Here is a 23,147-nt window from a genome sequence, read left to right on the forward strand (position 1 = left end):
GGTTTCAATATATTGTTGTTAATTCAATAATTTGCTGAAAGATTTTTATACAAATAGGAAATAATTAAATGTATACATTTGAACAAATGCGTGTCTCGACGTTATGTATTAATTTGTAATAATATCAAATGTTATCGCAATGCTACTATTAAACTAGATTTAATTATGGAAGGATTTTAAATTAATTTGAATTTTGCAACAACGAAAATAAGCAGGCACGTAAACATGATATTATTATGAGGAAATTATGATAAATAAATTAGATGTACGATTTAGTCGAATGTCTGTGTTCCCGGAGTTCTTGCAATTGACGACTTCTGTGTAGACGTTCATTCAGAAGTCTCTGGTACTCGTGTTCTTAATAACTATACTCTCGTGTATGCTGAGCTAAGCGTTGTGCGTATAGCGCGTGTATATTGACGTAACATCTAAATATAAAGGGTGCAATTACCTTTGAACTACTTTATGATCACCACACGAGTGCCACGAGTAATAGATGTCCGAATTTTCGATATAATCTATAAATAAATTGAGAATTGTATAATGAAAACGATCACAGAGAATTTCAATTCTTCGTTAAATTTCAATTACTAAATCAAATTAAATGATAATTTCGTACTTGCTATGTATGAACGATTCTCGATTGTGTGAATGTTAAAATTAGGATTTAACTGGCACAATTCTACTAAACCATAAATTATTCGAACATAAACTACGTCTATTATTTTAGAAAAATGTGTTTCTAGAAAATGAAAGCGAGCAGAAACAGAAATACTTTACAAAAAATTTCACGCATTAAATAAAAGATAGAATTATGAAATTATTACTAGTATTATGAATAAGTATATTATGAGCATATAATATATAAGTATTATGAAATCAAAATATTATTTATCGGGACATTTATTGCTTTCGTAAGAACTAGTCCGGAATTACGAAGTTTTAATATCTCTTCTGAAAAAAAATGTGAATTAATTGTGCAACCAACGATACCTTACCTACAAATTTGTAAAACGCAAAAAGTATTTGGATAAATAAACGAAGAGAGGACGTGCATGTAATAGTGATTCGACTGCTCTAATTCAGTTCGGCGCGAACTATTCAGTCAAAGGAAATTAATGCGCCGTCATTTCGTCGTAAAAAATTACAGAGTCCTCTATATCAACAAACTTGGTGACAAAACAGTTGACTCTAGTTTGGTGTCAGCAATCACTAATCGCAGAAATTTGTATGACATCATAATGGCGTCAGCAATGGTTGTGTTGTTAATAAATTTGAATGCAGCTGTCAAAATGAATTATAAACATCAAAGTAAAATTCGCGAGAGTGATATAATCTAAATATTGTGGATCTTCATACGGAACACAAATTATATAAATTAATTGTAAGAAACATATGCAGGTTAAATAAAAATGTCTTTGCCCTTTTAATAATCGTAATAAATTTAAAATAATGTAAAAATATCCCAGAATTCCCCTAAAGTCTTCACAGTTTTATAACTGCTCATTTCTTTATCAATTTTATTATAACTACAGAAAGATAAACAATACGAGTTTATAGACGTGTATTACATATCTTATTGAAACGTAACCTCTTAACATTCAACTAAAACGGCTTCGACACCAAACATGTACCCAGTCCGAGAAGCTGGTAACGAATGTGTTCCAGCACTTTCTAATGTGCTAAGGTATAATATGTATTTTAAAACTGAATTTGTCTTCCTATATTATATATGAGCCGCCCAGTGCACACATCGATTAACTCCACTTTTTGAAAGATCTTAAATTTAAGTGTCAAAGCACTTGGTATAGTTATAACTTTTTATATTTATAATAACTTTCCTGAATAATAAAGATTAACACCATTAAACGGCAAAATTTTGTTTTCTTTTTTTTTTTGGCCATTCTTTCTTGTTAATTTTATACATTAAATAATATTAATTTTATACATTAAATTATACGTTAAATGAAAGCTATATCTGTATTTATTCATTCTACATTATATATGTGAATCTATGTTATAACAGGAATTTTAAAAATCAATGTACATCATTTCATCGCGTTTCTCGACTTTTTGTTTTATGGAGTTAGTCGATGTGTGCACTGAACGGCTCATATAATGAAAATATCAACGGAAATATCATGATAGACAGTAACGAATACGATTATTAACATTGATACTGTTGTATTTCACGTAAATTAATTTGTATGTCGTTCTATTAAATCACAAAGTATAATGTGATACATATTTGGAGAATTCTCAAGTTTTCTAAAACAATATTTTCTTTATGCCCCGTAACAGGACATATGTTGCATTTAATAAGGTATCACAACTGTGGAGGCTATTATCGAAACAAATGCCGGCAGTGAGCGCGTTAAGGAAGTTTCTATGTTTGTACTCTTCTTTCTAGAAACAAATATTGTAGTTGACGAGCAAACACTGGTTTTGTTATCGGAACGTCTTGTTTGCCGAGTATCGGAGTATAATACTTTACAAAGTGAATTGTTTTATGTGCAAAACGAAATGAAGAATTTTCAGCGAGTATTTAAATTAATAAATTATATATTATATTATAGAATTTAATATTATATTATAAAACTATGGAACTATATTATATTATATTTTAATTGTAGAAATATAGAACTATGTGTTAAATGAATTACTATACTATATAGTATAAATACTAAATAATAGAACAGGATTCTATAATCTCGGATTATGAAACTCATTCCGCGAAAATTTGAAATAGAGATACATCTCGGCAAATGATTCAAAACGAATGATAACACACAAATATGATATAACCTATATTTTAATCACGTTTAGTTCATGCATCGTTCGTTACTTAACGAAATTTTAAAGCCTTTTGATTTATTGTGTTCGTCTGTTACGCGTTTTCATGGACAGCTAATAATCACGTGAGATAATTATGTATTCGTGTTTGTTTTCATTTTTTATCGTGCATAATGTATTCATAAATATATGCCATTTAAACGTTTTCAAATACCGAAGAATGTCATATCTGCAATTTCATTTATATAATATCAATACTTAATTCAAAAATTTTAATAATTACTAATTATTTATTCATTCATTTCAATATTTTAACAGTACGAAGTTTTCGTGTTGCAAAAAATAAATACTTAAAGTAAGAAATTACAGTTATTGTTTTCTTGATAAAATTCTGTTGAAAATACATCTGTTTAAAGAACGCAACGTTATCCTTGGTAACGTTTCGTATCATTTTAGTCGTCGTTTAAAAATGAATTTAATGTTCAGTATCGTTGAAGACATTCACATGTTCACCGAAAATGAAATTCAAATTCTATTGAAAAAGTATAGAAACTCTTTCGTTCGTGAAACAATAAATCTCGGAGCGTGTTGAAAATTCTGTCCTACAAGCAATAAACGTGAGATTTTGGGTTTCCGGTGCGCGATACGATCGAAACATTGAACGTAGATCAACGGTGAACGCATAGACGGGGCGGCACGACGGCGTTCCCACGCGTGTTGTGTGGGCACGAGCCACGAATTGCCATTCGCATTACATTTCTGAAACCGGTGGAATGATGAGCGTTGCTCCAGATGCCGCGACATTATCTTGTCTTTTAATAAATTGTCCTCACCTACGTTCATAAAACATAACCACGTCCGACGAACATTCAATGATCGATTTCTGGGACTGTCGAGATTCGGTACAGGAAGCAAAACCGCAAATGCATATTCAGAAAGGCAACGATAATAATGTTTCGCAATCTACCGGAAGTACTGCCAGCGAGTTGGTTTAGAGAACTTTTCGCATGCCAACTTTAATCAACCGCGTTTCGCGAAGAGAAAATTTTCACGATAACCGAAGTGCAGAGAGAGGTCTCACTCTCTCTCTCTCTCTCTTCTGCGCGTGTTCTCTCCCCCCCCCCCCTCTCTTTCTCTCTCTCTCTCTCTTTTCGCACGCTCTCTATATCTCAATGTTCCCTTTATCTCTCTCTTACTCTCCCTCTCTCTCTTCCTATGTGCATTTACTTTTATAATTAATACATAATTTGGTATTCGATTATCATATGAATCGTTTCATTTCAAGGAACGCTCGTCGGATAATCGTTTTAGACGAAGCTGTATCTCGTATCATCGGACTACACGCGTGCCCAAGTTGCGTAACGGTTCGTTGAAACGAGTTCATAAACAGAGCAATGCGAAATCTAAATTAATTATAAAAATATGTAGCGTCGCGAAACCGGCGGCGTCGACGACACCATAGATACCGGCGAGATGACAACGAGAAACACTTTGTTGATCGCGACTATCTATGTGCGACGACGTCGTTTCGTGTTCACTGAAGAAACGAGAAAATCGCGATCCGACAATGCGATGAGTACGCGTTGTTAGTCTAGGAACGAGCAGTACGCGACTATGAAAGAAAAAAGCGAAGGAGTCACTCACCACAGCTTCGGTGACCGGTATCCACGTGACGACCAGTAGGGCAAGGACGCAGGTGACTCGCAGGACAACCGGGAACGAACGCGGCCTGCAGGTTGCAGCGGTTGACATTGCCGCGGCCCTAGGCCGCATTGTGTCGTCCGGTACTCCTCCTCCTCCTCCACCGTCCCGTTGTATGCAGGTCCGTGGTTGCTCCGAGCCGTTTACCTGTGCGGCGGCAGCCCTTCAGGTGAGGCGACGCCGATCGGTCTCGTATCGTTCGAACGGTGCGACGCGCTCGTGTTCCGCGTCTGGTCTCGTTGGTTGTGGTTGGAAAACGATGGATGCGGATTGCGTGTTGCGGATGCGGCGATGGCTGGTCGGCCAGCCTGTCGACGCAGCGCGTGTCGAAGGGCCAGACAGACGGCGGCGGCGGCGGCGGCCCGGTTGGCCCGTCCTCCCGATCAGTCGCTGCTTCACCCAGCTAGACGGCCAAAGTCGGTGGCGGAAGAGGCGCTCTTCTCTCTTCTCCTCTTCGCGATGCTGTATCCTTGCGCGCCGTAGCGCACGGAGCGACACGGTGGCGGGTAGATCCTCCCCTCTCGCTCTGCTTGGAGCTCCGAGCTCTCTGCTCTCTGCTCTTTGCTCTCTGCTCTCCGGTTCGTCGGGTTCGCTTGGATCGCTCGGTTCGCTCTCGGTTCCCGCTCGTTTCCCGCTCGTTTCGCTCGATTCGGCCGAGCCGTAGAGAGACCTACACCGCGATCGGCTGAGGCTGAGGCCGTGGAACAGTCCTCGTGCGACGCGCGACCGAGCTCGCCTCGACCCGGTCACCAGTCCTCTCCTCCTCCTTCTCCTCCTCCTCCTCCTCCTCCTCCACCTCTTTCCCCTTTTCCTCCCTCCTTCTTCCGCAACTTCTTCCTCTTCTTCTCCGGCTCTTCTCTTCTTACTTCCCTCTCCAGCCGCGCTGACTCTTCTTTCCTTCCTCCACCTCCCTTCCTCGCTCCTTCGAGGCTTCTCCCTCTGTCCTTCCTTCTTGCGCCCTGTCGCCTATGGTATCTTCTGGTCCCGCAGTTGGCGGAGACAGGCTGGAGAGTTCGATTCTCTGGCTGCGACTGGAGAGAGAGCAGCGGGGGAGGCAGGACGACGGACAGTGTGCGCGCGTGTCTGTGGACAGCACGGGATCTCGCGGAACCGAGAGAAGCCTCTCTCTCCCGATCCCTTCGGCGGAGGAATTCTAGCTGGCGTGGCTCGGCGGCCGCCTCCACCTTCCTTCCCTCCACCCGACGTTCATTCAGAGCCCTCCCTGGATGGGATGGTCCACACACCACGTCTACTCGGTACCGGGTTCCCCGCGATATTTTGTGACTGCCTGTCCGTGCGGTGCTCGTGTTAGCCTGACTCCTCGGCTCCCTAGGCCCGTGGCGGAATAGGGAGGTCGACATGACCCGGTTGGGATTGCGGTGAGTTTCGATTCATCTTGCTTTTATACGCTTTCTTCTCTGCATTTTTCTCTTTCCTTCCACTTTTCCACCTATCCTTTCCTTTCCTTTCCTTTCCTTTCCTTTTCTCCCGCGTCCTTCTCTTCCGCTTCGTCTACGTTTCTCTCGGTCTCTTCTCCCCGACGTACTTCGTTGGTTCGTCAACCTGTTGTGTTACGTCAATGATCTGTACATTGCGCGGCGACACGTGCGTTCGGTGAACGGTGTGCAACTTGCTTGTTGTGCTTCCTTCTCGACGCGGCGTGCAGGCGCATTCTTCCCATAATCCTCAGCTGGGATCTATCGTGTCATTGAATAAAGCAGCGGTTTTCCGTACGTTCCGGTGCGGTTCTTCTCGCGTAATACCACCCAGCCCTTTCTTCGCGTTCTGTTTCTCGTTTCTTTCTCCGGTCGCCTCGGCGGCTTTTTATTTCATTCTTAACTCTGTCTGTCTGTCTCTGTGCGCGGCGCGGTCGCCCTCCGTGCACGCGCCACAAGTGTTTCCATGACAGACGGAGGGGGGCACTTTCAACCCCTGCTACGTTCCGACGGAATCACGAGAGTGAACCTTAAGGACGGAGGGACCCCTGTGTTTACGACCGATTATCCTTCGGGAGAGAAACGTTTATGGCACGGCTGTCCCTTTTTTTCGTATACCACGTGATTTCGGTCTTGTCGACTCGATAAATACTTATCGCGTTTCTGGATAACTGAATACCGAGAATCATGAAATTCTTACGAGATTCTCTGACCTATTTATAGAAAATTATGCTACAGAAAAAAAGATAAAACTTCCGCGTACTCCGACCCCGTTGCTCCATTTTTTAAATGTAATCTTCTTGTTTCGCTTGTCGATGCTCGTTTCAAGATTGTCTTTGTCTATATATTATAAAGTGCCTGAAGTCAGAACGGAGATACGATTCTAGAAGCAGTGATTTATGTTACAATGAACGCTCGTACAGATAAAGTTCGCGACGCTATCGATTTCAGGGAGTGTGATGGCTAACTTTTTATCGGAGTTACTTCGAAGAATGTTTCGATTGCCGATTAATCGACTAACGTTATCGAATTTCCGGTAGTGGAAATTTTGACGTTTCATAATTTCGCTGGCGTTGTTACGAGCTCACGTTCGCTCTAACACGTTGTGGACAGATCACGAAAATTCTCGCGTTTTCTGTTCTAGAGGTTGTGGCTAATCACAAGAATTCTTGAATTTTCATCGTTGTTACTTGGAATGGGAATGCTTATGTAAAATTCTTTTTCTACTCGTTCACCAACAACACGGTTGTTGACCGCTGAATGAAGGTAGTAAAAGAACTATTGGCGTAGTTAGTTAATTTGGAAAAAATATGGAAATTCATTTCACTGTAATTGACGTGTACCTAAATTTTGACACATGATACATGTAAATGTTGAATTGTGACAATCTCTAAGCAAAATAACAACTTCTTTCATATTTCTTCTCGCAGATTCGTCGCATCCGCAATTTTCCTGGCCGGGATTGTCAATGGGGTATGTACATTTTACTTCTTACGCTTTAATATTTTCATTATCACGTCGCGAGTCGTGAAAGACAAATTAAAAGTAGCGCGAAAGACAAGATAACGATAATTTTACAATCTATAACAGAATATTTTGAAAAGCAACGTAAACAAATTTTTTATTCATTTGTTAAGAAAGAAATAGTTTTTGTTTGACACAGAGAAACCTTGCTAGCAAATTACGGAATTTATGCACTTGCGCGTGACTTACAAATAACTATTAACAAAATGTTCTTTACTTTTAATCTATAAATTATTCGTTTAGATACCTTAAATGTGTAAAAGTAAAATTGCCACCGACGCATATCGTACAAGAAATACGGATCCGGTTATCCACCGTTATCAACGATCGAGTTTCAAGGAATGCTTATACTTGGAAAAATAATTTCAAACACAAAATAACTTGCTAGGTGATTATCTATTGTGAAGCGAGCGATTCCGCAGAGGCTATAAATATGAATGAAAGAAAAATTTCATAACGATACGTGTAGGCAGTTACATTGGCGACAAGCGTCTGAAATCTGCGATCTAATCCGTCAGCGTTCACACGCTACGTTGCTCGACCGATCAATTTGTTAAACGGTGTGTGCAATTTAACGCGTTCGATTTAGTGCCGCGGCTATCGTGAACGATGCGCGATTCATTCATGGATTCACGCGTTCGCGAGTGCATCCACGTGCCCGCTATGATTGCGTTATCCCGGCTGCTAGCCAAGAACTTGGCTGGATCGAGAGGATCGCGTTTCGATCGCAATGGGCCGTGCGATTCCGCGGCGCGCGGCCTTCCCCTCTCACATTGTGCGAAACACGAACGCGCGAATGTGCGCGAGGAGTCGGTGGAACCGCGAAGGCGAGGAAACTCCTACGAAGGCCGTTAGCTAACTCTGTCAGCTCCCACTGTACAGAGAGTGCCGCGCACGACTCGCGACACTGTTGATCGTCCGCGCGATTAGATCATCTGGAACATCGTTATTTCTGCGTTGCGACGAGATGATGATCCAGGAGACGCGTGGGACTTGAAACGATTTTTCCGATCATCAGGATATCGGTATACGAATACAATAGAACGTATACATACGTATACATGCAAGAATGTCTCCTCCGTATGTCTTTTGAAATGCAATAATTTTTTCAAGATTCTAAAAAATGACTTGAATTTCTTTTAAGATGATAGAGAAACTAGTATACAAAAAAGGCTTCTTTTATAACTTTGCTATTACTTTGAATAATGAAAAAAAAATCTGTCGTTTTTCAACTTCCTTATCCGAGAATCTAACGAAAATGTAAAAACTTTCTTTCGTAGATCTTGGAAATTTATATATCCGCTGAAAATTTTATCGAATTCGGCTGAATTATTTTTGAGTTCAACAAATTAAAGATGACAAAAATCTCAGTTTTGTCACGACTTTGATGAAAACTCTGTTAACTCTGTTAAAACTAGGTTAACCGATTTCAATCGAATTTTCAGCACGGTTACAAGTTTCCGAGAATTACGAAAAGTATTTTTTAAATTTTCATTAAAGGTTCAGATAAAAAGATTAGACCACGAAAGATTTTTCTTTTTCTTTGTTATTCCAAGTAACAAAAAATGAAAAAGGGTATTTCAGTCATTGTTTCTACTGTCTAATAAAAGTTGAAATCATGATTGAACATGACGATTGTACGTGTGAGCTGCTCGTTTAACAAATCGATAAAGTCGAAAAATAAGATAAAGTGTATGTAGCTTTTTAAAGTTCATTTTAAAATACAGATGGTTCTAGCATTGTTGGTACAGTCGATATGGTGGCAATTCTACATGATAAAAATACATGAAAATTGATAACTACAATTTTTTCATTTGAGGCTTCGTTGTTGGGAAATTCAAGTTTGAATATTCAGCGAGTATGTGTATGTACACGTAATTATGATTAGATGGACGGATGTCGACAGAATTAATATGTCATTTATAAATAGTACTAATATCATTACTAGGAAGACCTATGACGCTTGCATACTTAGGGCAATACAAAATATACTTCCGCATAAATAAAAATAACTTTTCGGAATTTATGAGCTAACTTTCCTTACTGCGTTCAAATTGTGAAATCAGCGCTTTTTAAACAGATATGTTCTTCTTTTTTGTTTTACATCTCTAAATTCATATGTTCTAAAGAAATATTGACAGTTACTTTGCGTTAAAACACACGTTATAAATAACAATTTGCAATAAAAGTTTAAAAGAGTGGTCGGGATCGATTTTTGAAGATTTCTACTCCTAATCTTCATCATCTCATAATTTAAATAAATATCTATATTTACTCGACAACGAGATCTGAACTGAAAATTTTTTTTCCTTGTTTTCAATTTTCTTTATGTATTGGGTTAGGGAATAATTTCGTAGCGTTTTTATATTTTCTCCCATTTTACAACAATAGAATCAACCCTATTTTCAAAATAAATGAATGTCCGGGAGTATCAGTTTTAGTTCATTCCGTATTAGTATCATCCTAATCAATTGCTTTTATCGAAAATAACTTTTTAACTGTTGTTTAGTAAACTGATCCTCTTCACATCTGAAGTAAAATATAATTTTATTCGAAAGAATCCTCATTATTGCACTAAAATATAAAACACCTATTAATATTGTACATATGCAACTTACGTTTAGGATACTTTTAGTTTTTTAATAAACCTTGTAACGAGTGTTTTTCTGAAGTAATAATGCAGTAACTTCAACCTGAAATACCTACACAGTATTTGAACAAATTTTAACTGTTTACAAGATGGTGTTTTTTTAGAGAAACAAGAATGAACAAAATGTAAGGAGTCTTTGCAAAGTTGGGATTAGAAAAAGGATTCAATGGAAAAGCTCATATTCTTAACTATTGATTGCATGTATTCTAGGAAAGTATTAATTGAGTTCAGAAACCTGCACTAACAATAAATTATTATACAATTGAGTTTGAGAGACACTGTTATGAGAACATCGCGTCTGGAGTTTCGAAGTAAACTTTTCAACTGAATGATAGCGAATGCATACGTTCGCAGTTGTAGCTTTGCGAGAGTCGCTCTTTAACTATATCCAAACTACATCGTAGCACGCAAAAGTATTACAACAATCTTCAAAACGGAATAACGCTTTCGAATAAGACCGAACAGCTTAATTTTATAAGCGACTAGATGTCTTTATATATAATAATGTGTTTATTGAAAAAGTTATAATAGGTATACGTATCTGGGAAACCAAGTTAAGTTCACATGTCATGTTATCAATGATCAATTTTTAAAATCAAGAAACAATATTTCACAGTTGCTTTAACTACGTCCAATGCATTAAAGATTGAGACTTGAAATTTATAATTTATATTCCAAGGTGTGTTGAATGAAACTCTGATATCATTCAGTGGAATATTATTGTCCATTCATTATATATTTTTGTTCATTAATCCGTCGCTTGATATATTTTTATGTAATCTTATATTACACTTTGGAAAAAACCCACAACTATAAAAGCTGCCGCAGCTGTGCTCGTTTACAATAGTGTTATGCAGAGAATTAAATAATGACTTTTTAATTATTATTTTACCAAATATGCGACTTATTTGTTTATTCACAGGACAGATCGTCCAAGTAGATATAGGGGAGACCGATGACGGTTGTAACAATTTTATATTAGTACACGATTACACATATACTATTGTATTTGTAACGCGACAATTATTGTACAACCCCATCCTCGGCACGGCTGTAACACAGCGTGGCATTTGTTTTTTACTTACTTATTACAGCCACAACATTGCACTCATTCTTCAAAAAATTTGCTCGTGCTATAAGTTTTTTTTTTAGCCATCTTCGTATATTTTTATATCCCTGGTTTCTTTATTTGTTTCTTTAATTTTTATATAAGATATTTTAAATTTTAATTATGATACTAGTTATCCTAATAAATATAGTTTATACTTATTTAAATTATAAGATGGAGAAGATTAGGCGTAGACGACCTCAACTGTGGAATTAAAATCTTTCTTGACCATATTTTCAAACTTTAACTACAAATTATTACTTATAACGAGTTTATTAATGCAAAGTAACTATCAGCATTTATTTAGAATATATGAAATTAGAGATTTAAAACAAAAAGAATATTAATTTAATCAGAATAATAATAATATTTTAAGATATTTAACGCGTTACAACCGTCATCGGACTCCCTTAATGTAAATCAGTACTTGCCGATAAATTCAAACATTAATGAACTTATAGATGTCATTCCAAAAATATTGATTTCCGTTAGAGATGGGATGAAGTATATTATAAGTGTTTGAATACAAAAGCATATTATAAGTAGGTGTAAATGTAACGGTTGTTATGCAGTAATCAAAATCCATAAAACGAAACTTGGTTTTTACTTATTGATTAATAAAACGGGTAATTACCTTTTAAATTACTAAGGATAAATAATACTAGGACTCATTTTGAAACATATCCTTCATAATATCGCTTCCCTAAACGATTAACACAGCTGTCAATTTAATGTGAAGGAGTTCTTTAAATTATCAATACTGGAGATGAGATCAAGCATCTTGCAAACAGGTCCGAACTTCGTTTGGTTGAATTTGAATTCCCTTAAAGTACTGTAAACAATAAGCACTCCTTGGAATTTGTAACATGGGTATTTGGTAAAAGAACGCTTGAATCTTGGTCAAATAAATTAATAATAATAATAAAACGATTATGAATATCATCTTTTTAATAATTATTTATTTTACTTTAAAAATCAATCATATTGTTCTTTAATGCATAATTCAATTAAATTTATATAACTAGGATTCGCAAATATTCTATATTTATAACTTCGATATGAAAGTTGTAATTACATTACTTGAAACAACGACTACTAATGTCCCATATTTTGCACATTTCATAAATTTATTGGCCAAAAAATCAGTCGACCTGATATGTATGTGTACACCTGATACATGCCGCATTCGTGACAAATGGCAACGGAGAGTCTCGTATTTCAAACAGAGTATCGTGGGGATGAATAAATTGTTAGAAATGCAAAATTATATTAGAATTATATATTGTTTATGGATGCAGAAACGTGATCGTATTCTACATATGAGATGTTTCACCGGCTTCAAAAACAGAAAAGGACCAAAATTTTAACTTTGACATCACTAAAATCTAATTATAAATTATTCACAGATTTAAATAGGAACGCTCTTATTGTTATTATTATTCAAAATACATGATGAATATTTTTCGTAATAGCACGAGAAATTAGTAACGGAGTTTTTTACTCTCCAATAGAGGATTTTTGGTAGTAGAAAATATAGATAAATGGGACTTTACTGAAACCAAGCATTATAAACAAAACACTCTTAAATTACACAGTTTCTTATTAAGTAAAGCGCATAAAAAACCTATTACACAATTCTAATTTACAAAATTCGATTCCTTTTGATATCAAATTATCTAGAAATATCTTTTTCAAAGTTTTCAAATATTATTATCGGAGCATTATTGATTTTGCGTCGTAATGAAAAGACATAAAATTGTTTATTGAAATTTGTGAGTATAAAATTCAAATATATTGGAGCTTAATCCCATTGAATATAAAGTATCAAATTTTAAAATGAAATTACAGCGAGATGGACATATATGTATATACATACATATAAGACCGTTTAAAAAATGGTGTAACTTTCTTAAAATTAGACCAAATGACTTGAATTTTATTCAGATGATAAGAGAACCAGCCTACAAGACAATGACTATAATACTTTTCTGAATTTTGCTTCAACCTAGAATGACAAAGAAAAACTGATGTTTTTCAACTTCTTCATCCGAGCCTGTAAGGAAAATTTAAAAAATGCGTTTTGTAAAACGATATAACAATGAAACAATTAAAAAAGCTATTTAGTTCGGTATAACTTTTATAAAAATCATTTAGTTCAGTTTTAAAAGAGTTGTGCCGCTTTACAAGCGATCTTAAATATATGTATTTCCATCGCTGTACATAGTCACAAACATGAAACTTATGAGGTGAGAACATTAAAACGAAGTTAATACGCGAGGAAATAATAGTTCAAAGCGAGCCCAAGATACTGATTCAAAATATTTAAAGAGTGCAAAACTTTCATTTAGGAAATTGATAAATGATAGTTCGATAAAAGGAAAAGGAAGGATTAACAGAGTTCATTATCGTGTGGCGCGATTAAATTTTGACGAATAGCTTCGGACTCTGGTTCCGATAAGCGACATCAAGATCCTCGAAATGTTACGGTTACTGTAATTCTTCCATGGCGAGCTTATTTTCGTGCATTGCATGCACACCTAGGCCATCGATAAAGGGAGGATCAATCGGTGAAGCGATAACAGGTCCGCAGGGCCACAGGTCCCGGCGGATTTGTCGTCCGTGAACAACGGAAAGGTGTTAAATCCGAAATAGGGCAGTCGTCTGTTAGCGACCAGTCCGCCCACGGCGCCGTAACCGCGCGCGCGTTGTAATTTTATTACGCCATGTACACGCATAAGTACTTACGCGTACAGGCACGCGAGTCAGCTTAGTCACTATTGAAAATAGTTCAGAATTGACTGCGACTTGATTGCCGCCGCCGTCTGGCGAATTTAATCGACCTTTTTAACTTCCTAAAGAACACACGATACGTTTCACGACCAAAAATATCATAATCTTTTAAATTATCATATCGATCGCATGCTATGTAAACGATACTATATTACATTCTCAATGAAAATCGATTTAATTTCATAGTTTTACAAAAGTTAGATTTAAAGGAAAGATTTCTTCGTCGAATAAAAATTACTCATTGTAGAAAGAAAATAAAAATACTATCAGACCTTGTCAATTAATATGTTCTCTTGCATTTGAAAAATCCGTGCATGTCATAAATTCCTGAAGATCCGCAGGTCACGCATCAACACTCAATTGCCCGAACTTTTTGACTAAAACTTCTACAAACTCAATCTGCGACTGATTGTCGCAGAACGATAGTTATTTTTTGGATTCAAATGAACTGGACTCTACTGTTTGCGCATGAAACTTCCTATATTCGAAGCTGGAGTTATTTGATGTTCAAAATTTAAAACACACTTTATTATATATTAGGTATCAAGCATCGGATTACGTCAAATACTTTATTACTATTATTTTCAGAGTAACATAGGCAAAATAGTTTCTATCTTGTATGTATTCCATTCTAGTAAATTATATTGACATAACTTTTTATTTCAAAAACTTGACTTCAAATGTTACAGGTAATTTAGCATACGATATTGAACCAAATTATCAACCTTTGCCCTCATTTTAATTAAACTGTCTGCCAACAACTTGATTATTTTATTTAAAAAAGTATAATGAACCTTTTAAATATAATATGCAATAAAATAATATAACGGTGTAAATAATTGTTCTGATTAAATAAAATTCAGTATAAGATTCCATTGTTCAAATTATGAAAAGGAATGTTCAATTCTTAAAGTACCACGAAAAGGAATGAATTCATTGAAAATCGTACTTGCTTTACAAAATTCATCAGAAAAATATTCAATACGGAAACCGGTATTTCTATAATCATTCCACGATGTTGATATAATAGAAACAGAGAGTACTTGAGACTATATTCGAAATATTTCACACAAATCAAATAAAAAAATAGTACAGACAAAAGGTATTTCACATCTTGAAATAAACTCCCACACAATTATTTAAAATTATTTGTATTTTTATTTTTTATATTTTATTTTCTTTAATCTTTGTTTCGTCTTTATTAAGTTTCCAAAATAATTAATTTTTTAAAAATTCTTTTAAACTCGTTATTTAAGATGTAACATATTATCTTGCATTTTAAATTTTTAATTAACATAAGATCATTGTCAAGCCATTAATAATGCAATATTTCTGTCGATTTAGATACGTTATTATCTTTGATTTTATATAATATAATATAAATGAGATAGAAGGTGATGCACTTAAAACGGTTCACCTTAATAAAATAGAAAACAAAGTATCAGGCATTTGTTTGATTTCGAGGGGCACATAATATATCATACCTTTTTTGTTGGTGGAGCCTTTTGAGACGAAATACAATGCCCTATAAATGCAGTTCATTGATGGTTATTCAAGGCCAACTATAGTATCTTAATTTACATATTGGCATACCGATTGCTACAACAAATGCTCAAAATGATAATCATGTACTTCAACACAAAAATAGCTTAAAATAATTTATTTTCCATTATTGTTGACTTTCTGTAACCTTAAATGACCTCCATTTATAAGACATTGCATTAGTCTCGAAAGGTTTTGTCAGAATATAAATAAAAAACAATATGTTGTTTATTCGCCTCCATGCTTCCAGCAAAAAAAAACTATTGATATCGAATTGTGTGCCCAATGAAATCAAACAATTTTTGTCTATCATTTTTTTTCTATTATTACAAGCAAGCGAATTATTCAGGTGGATTTTTTAAGTGTCTCATGGTGTACGATGTTCGTTTAAAAATGTACGTATAAAAATTTGTATTGTATCAACGAAATTATTAATTTTATTTTTTAAAGTACTCTAATTATTCAATTCTTTCCTATTTTTTTGTTGCAGTCATGAAGTAGAACAGTGTTGCAATACAAACAATGTGTTGTATACTTAATTATAATATGTGGTTTTAATTGAATAATATGTATACCTTGATAAAATGATAAATTTAAATGATACGTAAAACTCCTTAACTTTTGTCAGGAGAAATAATCAGAGCATTGATAAAAACACACTAACAACACAGTAGAAACACACTAGTAATAGCATAATTGTATTGGGTTATTAGAAAAGTAATTTCGGTTCTCCAAATAGATTGCTTAGAAGAAAGCCGGAATTCCTTTGCTACAACTCAATATATTAACTTTACGATTCTATTAAAATCTGAACGTAAACTAATTTTGCTCGGAAATGTTCTCCTTATACATGGATTGGCTGCGTTTACTTAAACAGTATTGTGCTAAACTTGTTTTCTTAAAGTATGCGTCTATTCGGAAATGTAAAGTATCTCAACACCAAGTTATCATTAGACTGCGAATGTTTATGCAAAATTTATGCGTTGAAATATGCAAAATATATTCAGGAATATAAAATATATATGTACAAGAACGATAGCAATATATACCGTTTTTAACTACTACTACTACTGTACTTCCTACTAGTTGTGATTATTTTTTCTATATTCTGGATTCTCAATTCGTGCCTTTTATCAAATAAAATTAATTTAATGTTCTTCCAAGATTATAGAATGTGATAGAAGTATACGTATACATTTCTAAATATTGATATAATCTTGATATTATTTGAAATCTTTTCGTTCACACAAGTAGTAGAACGGTCATAATTTTTAACCAAATTTCTAACTACTTGAATTGCAACACTTAACGATAATGTGTTCGACTCGAATTTCATTGTAGCATCTGGTAAAATGCGGAAATTATCTTCAATAGAAGTCAAATCGTCGGTAAGATTTTCATCCTTGAAAATCTCTTGTGTTACTTTAACGCACAATACGTCTTTTTTGTTCAAAGATTCCGATAACCTAGAAATAAATGAAAACTTGATTACCACTTACAGAAAGGAACGATTCAGTTAATCTTAATTATCTAAATAAAACAACATGAAAAATGGTTCATTTTTTTAATAGCGTGCACATGTTTTGCGTAAAACATTGTAAACAAAAGATTGATATGTGCAAAAAATATACAGTATGCAAAATATGGAAAATAGAAAACAACAATTTTGTAACCTGTTACTGATAAAAGAAATTTCAGTCCACGGTCCCATAAGTTTAATTATTGTACGCCTTCTATGCATTGTAGATTCCGCTATATTTGAAATGCGAAAAATCGTTTCGCGAAACGTGAATGCCTTGTATCATAACGAGTGTTTTAAGTCAGAGAAACAAGTTTACAGAGATAGCGGTATTAATGATAGTCGTCTTGTAGTCAATTGCATGGTAAGCGTACTTAAAGCGGATCCGACTGAGTAAATATGTCGCATTTATGGAAGTTTCAATTATGCTCGCGCTTGTTTGCTATTAACAAGATACTATGAAATTGTAGGTAACGGATTGAATAGGAAGGAATGTGGAAGCTTTAAATGATTGTATTAACGCATACGATATAGTTTGAGGTTTCTATACCTTGCTATCTACCGGGTGTTTCATAATTTAAATATTACGTTCATGTTCGAACGGTAGGGTTTGGAGCTGTTTTGACTCAAAATAGGGGTATTGTTGTTTGACTATCTACGTTCTGACAGTACATTGAAATTTCGACAAGTTTCGTTAATTCATATTTGTCCGCATGACGATCATTCGTCATTTCTATATTACAGAAAATTGTTGATTCGTATTCTTATAATTCGAATTCAATTTAATTCTAATTTTTACCAAACAGAGATAATTGCAATAAAGACAAATTTATTTTATAGAATTTTTCAAAATTTCACTGGAAAATATATGATCTTTAACTAGTTACGTTGTTTTTATATAAGGCATATCTTTTCTACAGATAGATTAATACAGATAATATGTGTTAAGATTTATAGCAAAATTAAGGTGTATGAAAGGTTTACCGTAGAAAATATAATCAAAGACGTGGGTAAATAATATTATAAATGACGCTAAGCATACTTAGTTATATTTTTTTCAAAAAGACCCGATATTCAAGTGTTAATGCATGCTATAAAACATTTCCAAATTCAAGCGTTCAGCAAAGTATTCAGTAAATTTCGGTGGTCAGATCATAAATAAATGAAAGTACAAAATTCTTCCTGAAGAATCTCAATGTATAATAATTTTACAACATTCAAATAATTAGCAACAGGATCCGAATATTACATTAATAACTCTAATGACTATTTTGTTAAACATTTTTAAGTAATACAGCAGGTGACACGAAATGGCTTTAAACATCTGAGAAAGTTCGTTAGCCTATAAAGTGAGCAGAAATAGACATGTTCGTAGAATACTCTCTCTTTCTCTCTCTCTCTCTCTCTCTCTCTCTCTCTCGTTCTAATGATATGATAATTTATAATACCAAACTAGTCGAACAAATTTTTACATAAACACATATATACTCAAACTAATTGAAACATTATTTACACATATATAAATACAGCTATCAATAATGCCTAAATAAATTGTATATTTACAGTGAAAAAAACTGATACCTCTTTCTGTTTTTAATAATCCTAATTACCATTCAAAATACGGATACTATTCAATAGTATCGATTACTATCAACACTATTGATTTTTTAATAACTCGAAGGAGCATAATATATAAAGATACTTAAAAAATGATTATAACTAATTTTTGCAATATAACGTTACTAAAAAAGCGCGTGTAGCGACTTTATTTAAAATCAATGTCCAATAAAATTCGATTACAGTAAAAATTGGCAATGCTTCCAACTACGATATACATCTATTATAAAGTAAAAAAATATTTCTATTATAAAGTAGCGACAATTTCAATTGGTCAAAACGACAAGAACCTAATTAAAACATTTACTAAGAAAAGCACTGTTTAAATTTCTTTGTAGGCTTGAAATAAAAATATCATTCTTTTAACGTTCTCATTTCTTTGTTATTTCAATCAATTGCAAGTTTCGCAGAAACTTTTTTACTCATTAAATAGTATACTGTTCCCTCGAAAATATCAACAAAAATTCAGATGATATAGTCCAATTTTGAAAAAGTCATTTCGTTTGAAAAGATATCCGGATGATTTAATGATTTGAATTATTCGATTATTCGTGAAAAAAGGCATTGAACAGCTGAATCGTCTGCCGCTTGAAATGTTCGTATTTGAAACCCGGAGAATTGATCCGGAACCTCACTGATTCTGCGAGCGGCATCGCGAAATTCGCGTGGTGCGATTCGGAGTCTCGAAATAGCCGGGGTCCACGGTTCGTTGTTATGATTTTTTCATCGCGCATGTACGAAGATTTTATGAGTACGCGTCCGTCGGGATTGTAAAAATCGCTGGCGAACAAATTAAGGTGGCCCGGTCTCACACCGGAGTTAACGTCGCTCGTTAAATCGGTTGAATGTGCGGGGGAACCTCGGATAAAAGGCCTTGGATCGGTAGCGAACGGCAAACGTTGCACAGGGAATTAAATAAGGAGGGAGAGAAGCGAACGAAGAAGACGAAGAAAGTCGAGGGTAGGGTTGCAAGACAGTCAGCAGGAGGATCGACCGAAATCCAAGATGATGATACTGCGTCGGCTGGTTACGCAATCGCGAATTTACGAAGGCGGACAAGATACGACGATAAAAGGAACAATTCTTGTGCCGTGGCAGTCACGAAAAGATATCTGACTATCTGAAATAAGAAAATTAGGCTGCCTTCGTTTAAAACGGAATTGACGTTGTTGAGCGGTCCGCGTTAAATCGTTGCCCTCTTCCAGCTAGAAGTAGAATAGTAGCAGATGGTATACAAATTGTTCACTTGTTCCAAGTGTGACAGAACTAAGAAATCGTAATTTTCAAGATGATAAGTCTAAGTGTTCTGAATTGCTGCAGCATTCTAACAACGTTGCATTCAAATACACAAATTGAAGAGATCAACAGTTGAATCTGTATAAATATCGATTAATACATGTATTAATATATATATGTATCATTAACGCGAAAATCACTATTCAATTACGGGAATTCATGTCTAGAGCTGAGTAAAATAATATTTCAAATGGAAAATAGTAAATAGATATTTTATTCTATGTCATAAATGTATATTTGAAAATAAAATATGTTATTTTTTTTTAAATGATGTACTCTTAAAAATAAAATAATTTATTCGTTATAATAAATTTTTAAAATAATATTTCAAATAGTATTTTATTTGAAAACACTGATAATATTTGTTCCATAGTTCGGAATAATTTACTTATTTAATTCTTATTAACAAATAATATAATTTTGCTTTCTTGGAACATACTGCAAAATTCATATCTCATATGATGAATTGCTATATATAGAAATGTAATGATGCCTTAGTTTGCTATTATAAATGCTCATTTATTCCTGCAAAGAACCCTTCATCATGAATTACTTAGCCATATCTCTTACGATCAAAATGCAAAATAAATATTTTCTGTATCAGTTGCAAGATAAATGGGTCAAATTAAATTTTTTCAAAATTTAAATCATTCGCAATTGAAGGTAACGCATTTTTTAAATGCAGAATAATTAAATTAAAGAGAAATTGTTGGTATTATATGAAGTCGACTCATGTAAAACTTCTGATTTTTATCAAACATTTATTTTGTTTCTTCTTCATTTCTTTTTTCTATAAATGTTTTTATTTTATTTATTTTGAACTCTTATTTATTTAGTGAAATCGAAAACTCGTTTTATTAAACTATTGTTACGAACAATAGATTCTACTCAGCTGCAGTACTTGATTGTGGTGTTTTAAAAACTGTTTAAATTCAACAAATTTAAAACTGAAAAACACGAAATGTACTATGCGGAAATCAAAACTGAAAAAGTATACATGTCATGACATATGAAAACACGTAAAATATAATATCATGAACCGTGGTGAAACGTCGAGCGATAATTATTTTAAAACAATCCTGGTTTGAAAATTTAAAAATATTATATTCATACTCCTGCTATTAACAAAGTAAGGAAGAAGCAGAATTTTAGTATTGAAAGACATAAATGCTTATGAAAGAAAGACGAGTAGTAGATGGTCAGCAGTACTATCTAATCAACCGCGCACTATTACGTCTGCTCAGATTAACACAGGCATAAAAAATGTTCCTTGCACGAATCAGGCAAGTGGTATTATAAATCTAACTATAATTATAGCGAAATCATTACTAAAATTAAACTGTGACACTAAATCTTCTTACTACTTTTTCTGGACCCTTTCATCATTCTCATGGCATATTATTCTACATATGTATGTATATAACAATAACCTTAATGATAGAATGTTAAGAAATGAATAAAAATGAAGGAACGATTTAAGCATTGGGTGTAATAAATTGTTATAATAAATAGATATATTCGTTTCATTTAAGTAGTAGTTAGCGAGTAGTTCAAATTTTATTGTTATCGAAGCAATAAAAAATGAAACTAATGAGACTGTTGCAATAAGTTGAATTAAAAAATTCTACTTGTTAACACTAAACCTATCATAACGGTCAAAATGGATTCACATTTTTTAGAATGAAAATCTGAGGTGAAGTGACACAATTTTTAACAGAGATTATACATGCTGCGAAAAATTATTAAAATGATCTAATAGGACAGATGATTTCTTCAGTGTCCTGCATACAATATGCCGAATTAATACAAAGGATTGATGAGAGATAAAAGAGAAATTCTTGCTTTGAAGCGGCTTGCATGTTTCTCTGAACTAATATTATACACAATTTGTAAATTGTGTAGATTTTACAACTTACGCGTATTCCAGAAAATAGGGCCAATTCCATGAATCGTTAAAAAGCTATGTAGTTCTTCGTTATTTATAGTTATAATTTATAAGATACAGAACATGCGTCTACACCTTCTACCAAGTGCAGGTTCCATTGTCTACTATGTACACACGAACGTACGCATACGAAAGTACATCCATCATGCATGACTATCTATGTGTTCATATTATTCCTGTTAAAGCTTGTTGAAGTCGTGTAAATCTGCTGTCAGTTACGTTTACATATTTGTTTAAGGCAATACGCATGCATCATTAAGAGTTTTCATGTTATTCATGTATAAGACGCGTGTTAACGTTTATCACATCATTGCCTATGCAGTACTGAATATACACTACCCTAAAACGAACATCTGATTATTATCTTGAATGCTTATACTGAAGTGTTTCAAGTGGAGTTGGCTTAGTATAGTTCACTTAGGATAACTTTGATAGTGATAACGTTAATGCACAGAGTAAAATTTAACCCTCGGTACTTGAAATATGAAAAATTTGAAGTCAAAATTTAGAAACCTAAGTCACTGGGGTCATTCTTAAGAATTTTATTTCTAATTTCAGTACCATTAACGTACCTTTTATTGATTTTCGGAACAATTAAAGATAACTTTTTAAGTTGTGTATAAAATGTTAACGTCATTGTTGCTCATTGTATTATTTCTCATCGAAGAATTTGAAAACAAAATAGTTTAAAATTAATAACTGCAAGCTGTACGCTATGAAATATAAATTTTTTAGTAACCGTAATTTTCGAGATAAAGAAAAAAAAATCACATTTATAAATTCAAGTATTATGAACGCAACTAAAAACTAAAATGAGTGTATTCTAAATCTCCGGCAGGCGAGAAAGTGACGAGAAATCTCCTCTTTTCTGGTTTATTTCATACTGAATACAATAAATTTTGTAAACGTTGTAATTGGTTGAACTTAAAACTAAAAGAAAAAAAATATTGAAATGACTTTTTCCTTCGAGTCAACAACGAAAATGTAAACAATGTATTGTGTACATCTCGTTGACTTGTATTTTTGTTGAAATCAGTAGACCTAGTGATGAACTATAGTCATTTAAAGATAGCGAAAATTGAAGTTTCGATTGTGAACCTCAAACACTTGAAGATTGCAATATTTTACAACTTTCAACAAATAAATTTTTAAATTCTTAGGTACAAAGAAATTTTTAAATCTTAGTGCAAAGTACATAACTCTCTCTCTCTCTCTCTCTCTCTCTC

General features: G+C 34.1%; 2 protein-coding genes across 2 annotated transcripts in view; one reads left to right on the top strand and one right to left on the bottom strand.

Annotated features, from left to right (window-relative positions):
- The window catches only part of LOC144477165 (uncharacterized), a 155,416-nt gene extending 150,168 nt beyond the window's left edge, over positions 1 to 5,248 (bottom strand). Inside the window, exon 1 of the mRNA XM_078194653.1 lies at positions 4,438 to 5,248. Coding sequence (XP_078050779.1) covers positions 4,438 to 4,566 — 129 coding nt within the window. The 5' untranslated portion in view covers positions 4,567 to 5,248. The remainder of the gene's footprint in view (positions 1 to 4,437) is intronic.
- Positions 5,249 to 5,441: 193 nt separating this feature from the next.
- The window catches only part of Col4a1 (Collagen type IV alpha 1), a 47,071-nt gene continuing 29,365 nt past the window's right edge, over positions 5,442 to 23,147 (top strand). The window contains exons 1-2 of the mRNA XM_078194223.1: positions 5,442 to 5,873; positions 7,361 to 7,403. Of these exons, the coding sequence (XP_078050349.1) occupies positions 5,854 to 5,873; positions 7,361 to 7,403 (63 nt within the window). The 5' untranslated portion in view covers positions 5,442 to 5,853. The remainder of the gene's footprint in view (positions 5,874 to 7,360; positions 7,404 to 23,147) is intronic.

The sequence above is a fragment of the Augochlora pura genome, chromosome 11 (assembly GCF_028453695.1).
Source record: "Augochlora pura isolate Apur16 chromosome 11, APUR_v2.2.1, whole genome shotgun sequence".
NCBI classification, from domain to species: Eukaryota; Metazoa; Arthropoda; class Insecta; order Hymenoptera; family Halictidae; genus Augochlora; species Augochlora pura.